The following is an 11,708-nucleotide window of genomic DNA, read 5'->3' as shown; positions in this document are numbered from 1 at the left end:
TTTTTTTCGAAAAAAAAAAAGTTATTACTCAGATAGCATTAACATTTTTATCTGCCATCTAGGAAACTCTCAAAATATTCGATGCCAAAGTTTGCTTAAAGTCAGATTAGTTTTACGGAGCCGTAATTTGAGACGTCACATTATATCGGCTGTAATAAAACTGTAACAGCATGTTCTCTAAATGAAAATAAAAATACTTTCAAAATAAATCTTTTAATTGTAATTTAGAAAAAATGTTGGTTATCGTGAAAAAGTTAAGAAACTCGTGTTAGATGTAAGTAGCTTTCAAAGTCTTTGTATTAAATGCATGTAGAAAATATGTTATCGTCTCCTACTTGATGATTCCAATCTTATTGAACAAAGTTTCAAATATATAGGTTTTAATTAGCAGGTCGCAAAAGCCTTTTAAAGTATTCTCCATGTTAATATTTAATGTCAATATTTATGTAAAGATGATTATAAACTGTTTGTTAATTTTATATGTCGAGCTGGAACATCCTGCCTTATTCGACTGGATATACAAATGAAGGTACGATATTAGCGTTGATAACGAGAGATTTGATGCAGCAATTTTACGTACACGATGGGTTTCAGTGGTACATAATCATCTTCTCCTTTCCAAAGAGAATTGGGAATCCTATATGTACAAAAATTAATTTATGCCATATTGTATCACCCAATTGTTATACGAAAGCCCACCTGCAAAAAAAAATGTAAACAGAACAGAAAATCAAGAGGTCTTTTAATTCTTTTTACTAACATGAGATATGCCTTACCAACGTCCCGATATAAAAACAGAAGCTATAACAACTGCAATTTACTACACTCGTTTCGTAAATCCTCTATATATATGCGTTTTATTGCTTTTACTGTGTTTTCTCTACAATGAGGCATATCCAGAATGAAAGCCATGTATGCCATACATTGGAGACCTAATGTAGTGTACAAACAAAAAAAAAAAAAAAAAAAAAAAAAGAAAAAAGTTATGCCTCAGTATTTGGGAAAACACAGCTTTGTTCAATTTACTCTAAGCGTTCAGTTGAGACAACTCCTTGACTTTTCATTTTTAATGATGTTAATTATTTTTAGTAGACGAGTTACTTGTTTCGAAGTTCCTTGATTGACTGCATATTGTGAACTATTTCCTTTCCTTAGTATACAGCCAGAATAGTTGAATTTTTCGCATGTAGTTTCTTACCTAAGGTTTTAGAAATACTTTTAGTCTTAGAAATAGTTTTAGAAAGTTTCAAAAAGTGACTTGATAAGCTTAATCGTTTAGCTGGAAGAAAATTATATTTCCTGCTCTATTGTAAAAGAATTTGCTAGCTCCAAGACTTTGCTAGCTTAAAGTCTTTAAAGATTGTGTACCACAGCGAGTAAGTTGTATTGGAATGAAGACTTGATTTTTGTAGATTCTTCTTTTTTTCTTTTGTCTTATGTAAACAAATTATTTTTTTACCAGGATACATCATGGGAATAATGCAACAAAGTTTCTAATTCTCTCTCATTTGTAAAAATCTGCATTGTTTAAGTCCTAGTATTTATAAAGAACAAAGGATTCTACTACAAAGAGATAACCTAAAGCAATCGAAGAAATTCCTCACCAAGCTTCACTCGACTAAGTATGGCTTAACATCTTTTTCCTTCCTTTTTTTTCACGTATTATAAAAACACCTTGACATCGTTTTCTTTTTCAAAGAAGACAGACTTCCTTCTCGTCTCTTGCAATTTTATCTTTAAAGAATTGTGACAATGTACGTCCATCGAAAATGTTTCTCTACAAAATACGACATTTCTCGTTGTCAAAGTAGTGTCAAGAAATTTTGTACATAAATTTGATAGCAATGAACATCCGTTATTACTACACTGAGGTGGCTTTTTGTAAAGTTGACGATTTGAACGAGTTATATTTCCTTTGTTTTCAACACTCACCCGCACCTGAGATATTCCATGGTAACTCTTTTTATACAGATCCTCCAACAGTAATTATTGAAGGTATAAAATCAAGTAATGTCAGATACGCACAGTTTCATCAAACATTAAAGTTCAAGACAATAGTTTACTAGACATTTTTCTAGAACAAAGACCGTACCTAAGCGCACACTAGCATGTATCATTAACAAAGTTAGCCACGAAAATATTGAGTACGTGATATAACAGGTATTAATTATAAACGATAGTGATATCACGAACGTGACACATACAGTAGCAACATTAGGAGCCACATCGTTGTTTATCAGTCGCTTGAAAGACTTTCCTCAACCAGCAGCAACGTATTTGTATCATAATATTTGAAGAAAAATGTCCGATAATGAGGAAAATGAGAAGATGGATTTTATTATGCGGAATGATGAAGAGTCTCAGAAGTTTGGCGTCTCTTTCTGTGGCCGTGAGGTTCATCCAATAACCTGTACCAGCAACGCCACTGAAGAGACGAGGCAATTGGACCTGAAACGCAGCAAAGATCATCGCCTTTTACCTGATAGCAAAAAGGTATGGGGATTTTAAAATTGCATTTCCATACTTAATTTTTTCTAAGATTCTTTCTCAAAACTGAACAAAATTGTGGTTTTATAAAAAAAGGTCCTCCAGAAGGAGTTTGGTCGCGCTAAATATGACAAAGACACAATTAAGGTCATGGTAAGTATCAAAAAAATTTTCTTTGTTCTTCTCTTTATTTATTTTTCAAACGTTTTATGTTTTGCAAGGGTTGTCCTCGAATTAAGGAAAAAAGTCTATTAAGATTTTTGTATAATCCGGGAGTAGAGAAAATGTTTAACTTTTGCAATTCTTGTAACAAAGTGTAATTAAAATGTATGCAGTAAATCTCTTGAATAAGCTATTAAGCAGGTAGATAAAGCCACGAAAAATGATAAATAAGAAATTTTTTACTACAGCAAGAGTAATTAAAAAAATTTTGTACTATAATTATGACACATAAAAATTTTTTTTTGGGGCATAAATACACCAGCTTCTTTTCGTATTTAACAAGTAGTAAAAATTGACTAAATTATATGCTGAATTTTATTTATAATTCTATGTTTTCATCACAGTGTCAAAATAGCTCAAAATAATTTGATCTTTATTTGATTATCTTTTGATTGCTGCTAGTCAGACAATAGAAAACCTATTTTTCGCGCAGTTATAGAGCAAAAAAGTTCGAAAATTGCTATTCAAAGTTTTAATTTTGCAAAATTATTAATTTTAAGATTTTACAATCAAAAATTCTTTAAAATTAATAATTAAATACCTTTGGTATGAATTTTTTTCTCCTACAGAAAGGCTGAAACAAATCTAAGAACGAAAAGTCATGAAGAACGCTAAGAATTTTAATGTGGTGGAAAAAGCAATTTTTTCTTTCTAATTTCAACCCCAATTTTTGAGAAGATTCAATTTTGCAACATAAATAAATTGTAGATATTTTCAAATACATAGTTCATTTTACTGGTATGCAACACATTGCACTTAATGGAGTAAATTTTCATACGAATTGAAAAATATGTAACTGCTATAACGTGTTTTTAATGTTAACTATTAAGAGTTTGTGGTAATAATGGTTTATCTCCAACTGTCTTCCAACCTGAAACAATTTGTTTCATTTCTGTAGAATAATTCTTGTTATTGATTTGAGTTAGTATTTGTTACGTTCATTAACGATTACTATAAAAAAAAATATATATATACATATATATATATATATATATATATATATAAAAATACCTGAAAACTTCGACGTACTATGCATTTGGTCGTCTGCTTGCTAAATACAAAACTCATATCGTTACACAAAACCATATTATGATCATTCGCTACTTTTTTTAAAAAAGATTTTTCATTTAATTACATACATTTAAAACCAATACATCTGAAATTTCGTCATATTATGTGAAATACATGTACAAATAACAAACGATATTCTACATTTTTCGTTTTTTTGATTTGGGAAAATCATCACTGTTGCTTTCACTAATATGATTCTCGTCTGTGTACAGAAAATTTTTGAAATTATTTTTCATAATGTTACTATTAACGATTTTAACTGTCTTATGCTCTATTTTCTGGGTTTTAAGATACCTTTTTTTTTTTAAGTACGGAGTAAGTTACGGAGTACTATTAAAAGTCAGTCCTTTTGTTCAAGTAATACTTTTTTTTCGCTGGTGCTTTGTAGATTGGTCGTGCCGTGCATGCAAGACAAAGTATTTTTAATGAATTTAGCCATATGTTTATACTTGCACGATTTTTCTTGCTACGATATTTAAACGATAATCCTTGATTACTATTTTTATGCAACTGCACTTTTTTCCTCATCGTTTCTTATATTTACAAGAAATATGTTTCACAAAAAAGCGGATGCAAACTGGTAACTGAAGAAAAAGCTGATTAAAAAGATACACCGTAAGAGACAGCACCTTAAATAAGGGTTTTTTTACAGGAACGTGGTCCAAAGTAATTGGTAGGGAACCTTAAATTTTCGTACGTGGAAAAAAAAATCTAATTTTTTTTATGCATTAACGACTAAATGCATGCAACCTTTTGTTCGAAAAACAGTACAATAAGTCAAAGTATTCAAGTATAACAGTTGGTTTTATGCTGTTAATTTATGTAAAAATTACTAACTGTGTAACTGTAAAAATGAGTTTTTAATTACTGTTGCTGGAATTATGTCGTTGAATTTTTTTTTTTCTTCATGTAAAAATATATCCTATAAAGTGAAATTGGTTTCCACACATTCAAATGTGAGTCGTCAAAATGATAATATTTTTTTTTTATTACAAATTTAGTTTTATAAAAGATTAAGGTCAAAATTAAAAAAAAAGTTTGTCTCAACATTGAAGCTTTTCGCTATCCTTAATAAAATTCATCTGAAAACTTTGATGCAGCAATACTATAAGGTTTAAGGCAAATAAATTGTAAAATAATAAATTGTTTTTTGAAATCATTTTTAATGTTACATAAAAATTATTGAGCATGGCTTACGATTTCTTAAAAAAATACGGAATTCTTAACTTTGAAGTAATGATATGCAAGAATGAAAAGATAAATATAATTTTAATATATAATTTTGAATAGCGTCTTTCGCTATCACTTTGTAAAAAATAGGTGTTAGACAACCTTAGCACCACTTTTTGGTAGATTATCGAAAAAAAACAAATTATCTTCTGATACTTCTGCAATACAATGCTCCTAAAGAAAGTTACAAGCAAAATTAGACAAAATAATCTATCAGTTTTAACTGTCTTTTCAATAACAAACAAAGCCGGTGCGTTTATGCCCCAACACTATTTTTATATATAATCTGATCATAACAAAAAGCTATTCCAACAAATTTCGTCGTAGTTAACCTGTTAATTAGAACAATGATGTCATCTTTCAGGTCAGAGGGAAATCGATATTAGTTCAGGCTACCAGGAAAAATCAACTAAGCGAAGCCTCTATGACGTTTGACATTCCAGATCAGTGTGATTTGGAAAGAATTAAGGCAGGATTTCACTCCGATGACGTCTTGTATATTCGTTTTCCTTCAAGGAATGAGCCAGATGTTAAAGTATAGACAATTAAGAACTTTAAAATTTTAAATAATTTATTTTCTAATCGAAAAAAAAGAATATGCAGAAAATAAAAGAATATAACGATGTCATTTTTTTATTTAATGTTCCTTGGTCGAAAAGTATAAATAACATTTTTAGCAATTTTTGTAGTTCCAAGCTCATCAATAGAAAAAAAAAAAAAAAAAAGAAAAGAAAAAAAAAAATACAATTAATAAAAAGAAATCGTTGTTAGCTGTCCATGAGTTTATATAAGTTGATGAAAAATTCGTAAAAAAATATAAAGAAAATACGGATACCATTACTCTACCTTGCTTCGAGAGCTAATATAATTTTTGGAATTCAATGATCGAAACAAGGTGCTGCGATTAAAAAGATGCTAAGTCAATTGTCATAAATAAAAGTCTTATTTATATCTAAATTTTTTTTATCGTTTTATTATTAAAGCATATCCTCATACATTTCTAGCATGAAAAACATGTTATTTCTAAATTTACACTAAGTATCACAATTATTTTATTTGCAATCAACATCAAAGTATATTTAATCAATGTACACCAATAAGAAAATTTCTGGGTTCTCAGCTTTTCCTTTTTAATTAAATAAAGTCGTAAGGTCGTTTTTTTTCATTTGCAATGTTTTTACCAAATTAGTCACATTTTGAAATATTACAAAATTCTCAAAGTAATGACACACTGATTTTTTTGCGATAAATGGTACCTGCGTTAGATTAATGGCTTATTCACGCAGTTTGTATTTTTCACCATCACAGCCAATGCTTTCTTATGGGGTATGAGGCCACGTAGGGCATATTTGCGCATTTCTGTATTGAGAGTAAACTAAAAAGTTTTTTCCATTATTTTATAATTTATTGCTTTGCTTGGATTTCCTGATTATCTTGATTTTCTTGCATGGTTTTCTTACTAAATGTAATACTAAGTGCGTGTGATACTTTTCGAATAAAAATATTATTAAGCTCATGATAAATGCACTTATTTAAAAAACAAGCAACATGCTTCTGACGAAGAACCGTACACCAGAGGTTCTAACGAAGAATCGTACAGCTGGAGGTTTCCAACAAAGAATCGTACAAGCTACTACTTCCCAACCAAGAAACATACACACTACTACTTTTAGACGAAAAATCGTACACTCAACTACTTTCCGACGAAAACTCGTGCGCTCAACTACTTTCTGACGAAGAATCGTACACTTAACTAATTTCCAACGAATAATCGTATAACTCGACTACTTTCCGACGAAGAATTATACACTTAATAACTTTCCATAGAAAAATCATACACTTAATTATTTTCCGACGAAGAATGGTACACTCAACTACTTCTAGATGAAGAATCGTGCACTTGACTACTTCCCTACGAATAATCGTTTACTCAACTTCTTTCCAACGAAGAATCATACACTCAACTACTTTCAGACAAAAATCGTACACTCGATTATTCTTTGACGAAGAATAGCACATGCCTTTACTATTATTTATTAGGCACGACTGATACTCAGGAGTGCCTTAAAGTTTTTCCAGAGCAAAAAGTGTCAGTACCCTCGAAACTTATTGTTTCTGTATAAAAAATATTTTGGTAAAAAAAAATTGGGATCGTGGACCTCGGCGTCATGAGTGTATATATCTACTGGGACTGATACTTGAACATGCTAATTGTAGATTAGATTCTAATTATCATTTACACAACAAAGACCATTCATAATACTGTTTTCATACCTTAAGCGTTTTAAAGTTTTACTGTGACTTCGGTACAAAAGATATTTATCATCGACGCGCTTCTAAACACAGGGATTACAACGTTTTTCACAGGTTACAGTGATTGTCCTACTTTAGTGAACATTGATGGGCATACTTTGTTTTTCTAATTAAATGCACAGCAAACACTTAACACCTCCCGTGGTGGACGCATTAACAGAATACAGAATATCAACCTTTGTCGTGGTGCCATTATATTAGTATGTGCCGTTGTCTTTACTTGCCTTCTTCTCCAATAGTTTAAATTATTGTGCATCATTTTCTCTTATGCTGGAAAAAAAACGTGATAAATATTTTGGTAACCTACAAACCTTTACCCTACGAACAAAACTGAGTTTTTCATGAAAAGTTATTATTGTAGCGAGCCAAGAATAACTGTCAAGTAAAAAATGTAGTCTATACGTATACATATACTTACACGTATTGTAATGAAGTACAGGGAAAGAATGACACTTTTGGTATCAAAAAATGTAATACATTTTTTTAATGCACATTTTGAAAACCTTTTTTTTTCATTCCCCATATTTTACATCACAAGAAAAATACTTTCAGCAATCGATTAAGTTGATTTAATATATACTTTTTCAACCGTTTTCATTCAATCAAATTTTAAATTTTAAAAAAAATATTTTTATACATTTCAAACTTTTTTCGTCATACTTTTACTTTAAAAGATCGTGCAGAGCTTCTTGAGAATAAAACAAAGTGCTAAACACGGGCTCCAATTCATTTTGTTCAGTGTCAGAAAAATGTGAGTACTCGAAATTTGAAGTTAGAGCGTGAATTTTATAAATTTATTTATTTTAAGCTTTTTTCCTACTGATAAGTTGGACCACATCTTACATGTTAAGGTTCTAGGAATTTAATTCAATCTTACTCTAAGAGCTTTATTTATATGTTTGAAAGAGTTGTTACGAGCTTTTGTGGAAAATTTTTTATAGTAATATAGAAGCAATATTGCTATTTTTAATGCACGTATCTTTTGACCTGAGACATCTTTTCTAGACATCTAGCTTAAGTTTTGTTTTATTGCCCGAAAAGATGTCTCAGGTTAAAAGTTACGTGCATTAAAAATAGCAATATTGCTTCTAAAAACCTATATTAATTGGGACGATTTTCCGGTATTTTTAGCTCTAGAATTACGTAACTTCAGTTATGACGTATTAAAATGCCATCTAAAATGACCTTTTGAAGTAAAATTATGATTACAAGAGTGATAAAATTAGTAGAATTTGTCTTACAGTTTCACTTTAAAAATTCAAATAAAGCTTTAAAAAAGGGGCAGTGACACCTACATTGCTTGTTATAAATTCACGTAACACTTGACCTGAACCATCTTTTCGGACATTTCAAAAAGGAAATCAAACCTCGTATCATGTACTTACTGTATTCTACAACTATGATGAATTTTCCACTAACTTTTGTTGCTAAATCCCTGATTGTACGAACATGTGGAAGCACTGAATTTAAAGTTTTTGTTTAAAATTTTCAAATTAATTTAGAAGTAACCGCCAAAAACAGCTCTGTAATAAAAAATTCTTGAAATTCACGCTTTAATCTCGAGCTTTAAAATAATGCTCTCAACGTTTAATGCCTTAAATTTTTCGGGACACTAAGCAAAAAAAAATGAAAGTCCTTTTCCACTACTTTATTGTCTATTCTTAATAAATCCTGTACGATCTTTCGATGTAAAGGTATGATGGAAAAAGTGTATTGAAGTTTTTTTTTTTAATTTCTTGTTTAGTTTACAAAAAAAATAAAAAAGTTTAGTTTTCTACTTTGATAGCGTACTTTAAAATTTTTTTTTCCCAATTTGCAGATAAGAAAAGTGTTGTTATTTGCCTGTATTTCATCATATTCTGAATCGTATTTATTATCTTATATACATACTTACATACATTTTTTTTGTAAACAGCTCTACAAGTTGGCGTTGAACAACTTTCATCAGAACCACAGACAGCAACATCAAAATTTATAAGGAGAAAAGTGAAAAGGAGACATTTTGTAAAAAATATTTCTAGAAAACGACAAAGGAACCAAAACACTTGGATTGATGCACAGTAAAAAAAGCACATACTGAAGGTGTAGCTGGAATCGGACGAAAAGGGCCAATAACGGCAAAGGAGATGCAATTATCTTGTAACTGTCGTCTTAAATGTAACGAAAAAATAACCGAACCTGATTGATTGAATGCATTTAATCAATATTGGAATTTATGTGATAAAACTAAACAAAGAATGTGCCTGAGTAACTGGATGTCTCTGAAGAGTAACTATTTGAGTGAAGAAAAGGCTGAAATAAAAAAGGCTATCGCAGCAAAGGTTTTTTTATCAATATCAGTTACCATCTTTTACGGGAATGGTTTCGGTTAGCCGTGAAATGTTTTTAAATACTATTAGTAAGTTAAATATTTTCTAACGTTTAACTGTAATCGTACCATTTGTAGATTTGTTAATTTTTAAGATATTAGAGTTGTACCAATTTAGAAAAATCGTCATACTTGATATCACTAATAGTATTATCATGAATTTTTAAGTTTTGCCTTAAATAATTATTTTGCAATTTTCAGACTTTCAATTTTCCTTAAAAATCAAGAATAAGTACACATGCAACAGAAATCTTTTACCTTGATATCTCAGAGAACGTTAAAATAGCATTTGGTGCATTTTTGGCCCATATCGTTAATTTGTAATTTCATTATGTTGTTTAAGTCCCTATACTGTGCTGTTAGCAATCTGTTAGATTGGCATGTACAAACATTTTTAAAAAATATTCTACAAAATTCATTATTTTTACAGCTTATTTAAAACACTTTACAAACACAAATAATATTACTTCAATACATCCCTTTCTATCGCAGCATTTAAAAAAAATATCAATTATGAACTATTTTTTCATACCATTTTAAATGCATTGTTTTGGGGGTAGCTTTCGTAGTGTTTTTTACGAATGCTATTGTTTATCGATGAAATACAATACACATTTTGTTGTAAATATCAAGATTTCAACAGTACAAGCCGCTTTAAAAAAAAAGTCGAATGCTGATGCGACAGGGGTTATTGAAGATGATCAGAGAGGAAAACATGAGAACCGACCATTCACGTATTCAAAGGAAATGCTGAATTATGCACAAGAGCACATTAAAAGTTTTAATGCTGTTGACTCTCATTATTGTAGAGCTAACAATCAAAGGCAATACCTAGAACAAGGTCTTTCTCTATCCAAAATGTATCGTATGTATGCAAAGGATGTTGGAGACAAAGTTGGTTCGGATAATCTCGTGAGTAAGCAAAAATATGAGGAAATTTTCAGCACTCACTTTAACTACGGATTTATCAAACCAAAAAAAGATTTGTAAGTTACTATTTCAATTATCGAACTGTGTATGCATTGTATATTATATTACTATCAGACTTCGTTCATCCGGTCATTAAGTGGTACGTTAAAATATCTGTATTTTGTTTACGTTAAAAATTAATATTTGGTAAGTTTTCTATATTTGCTAGTATAACCGTTGTGAGCTGAGGATAATCAATTTTTCGGGTCGTGATTAATTTCATACAACAAAATTTCTGGAGTATTGCTACTAATTAAATGCCTGTGCTCTAAGGCATTTTTGAATTGTCCTTAGGAGAGTAATATTCTGCATAGTATATTCTTAAACCACGTTATTTGAAGAAACTGTACAGAAAAGAATATAGCGTTTTAGACATTATTTTTTCATTTGCGGGTTTCTCTAAAATAATAAAAATGTCACCATCTTGCGGTAGTAACAAATTGGATACATTGATTTATTTTAAATTCTGCTACTTTATAAAAATAAGACTGGGGGGCTGTAACCCCTAGACGTTTACCGTAAATACCCTTAATATTTGATACGAATTTATATTTATGATTTAAGACAAAAAATCAAACAATAAGCTCTTATGATACTAAATTTTTTTTTTTTTTTCAATTTACAAAATAAAACATTTGATTCCTTTTATAAAACGTGGAACGAACAAAACTGTTAGATTCACTAAGTAATCTGTATTACATTTACATTATTGTTATAGCTATATTGTCTAAAATTGATAATTGGGAAATTTTTTTTTCGAGTATCTAACAATCGCTGTCGTAGAATTAGAACATACTCGGTAAAGTTACTTTAATCTCATTATCGGTCGATCTTTAATCCCTTATTGATCGGTTGTATATTTTAAAAAGACTGTACATGTACCGTAGTTTGTTTTAGAGAAATTTTGTTTTTTTCGATAATGTAGACCCTTACTTTACAAATAATTACAATACATTTACGATTGATAAATTCCTCACACTAAAATATTTCTGTATCCACTTATAATCTTACGTGAAAATAGCTAAGCAATAATTAAATACAATTCAAT

At 29.8% G+C, this 11,708-nt stretch overlaps 1 protein-coding gene across 1 annotated transcript; it reads left to right on the top strand.

The window, feature by feature from the left end:
• Positions 1–2,226: 2,226 nt before the first annotated feature.
• On the top strand, positions 2,227–5,655 carry LOC149375470 (uncharacterized). Its single transcript, XM_089588995.1, has 3 exons — positions 2,227–2,493; positions 2,584–2,640; positions 5,375–5,655. The coding sequence occupies exons 1-3, from the start codon at positions 2,302–2,304 to the stop codon at positions 5,549–5,551; spliced, it is 426 nt and encodes a 141-aa protein (XP_089445121.1). The 5' UTR covers positions 2,227–2,301; the 3' UTR covers positions 5,552–5,655.
• Positions 5,656–11,708: the final 6,053 nt, after the last annotated feature.

Source organism: Copidosoma floridanum, unplaced genomic scaffold (genome assembly GCF_036245765.1).
Source record: "Copidosoma floridanum isolate Cflo_tuat_1 unplaced genomic scaffold, Cflo_Japanese_pri ptg000007l, whole genome shotgun sequence".
Classification (NCBI taxonomy): domain Eukaryota; kingdom Metazoa; phylum Arthropoda; class Insecta; order Hymenoptera; family Encyrtidae; genus Copidosoma; species Copidosoma floridanum.
This window is presented reverse-complemented; position numbering and strand designations above follow the sequence as displayed.

Bases quoted from the DNA above. Each gene is read 5' to 3' on its own strand.
- LOC149375470 (XM_089588995.1), top strand. From the start codon at position 2,302: ATGTCCGATAATGAGGAAAATGAGAAGATGGATTTTATTATGCGGAAT. The intron at 2,494-2,583 runs GTATGGGGATTT...TTATAAAAAAAG, and splicing joins TTTTACCTGATAGCAAAAAG to GTCCTCCAGAAGGAGTTTGG. The intron at 2,641-5,374 runs GTAAGTATCAAA...GTCATCTTTCAG, and splicing joins AAGACACAATTAAGGTCATG to GTCAGAGGGAAATCGATATT.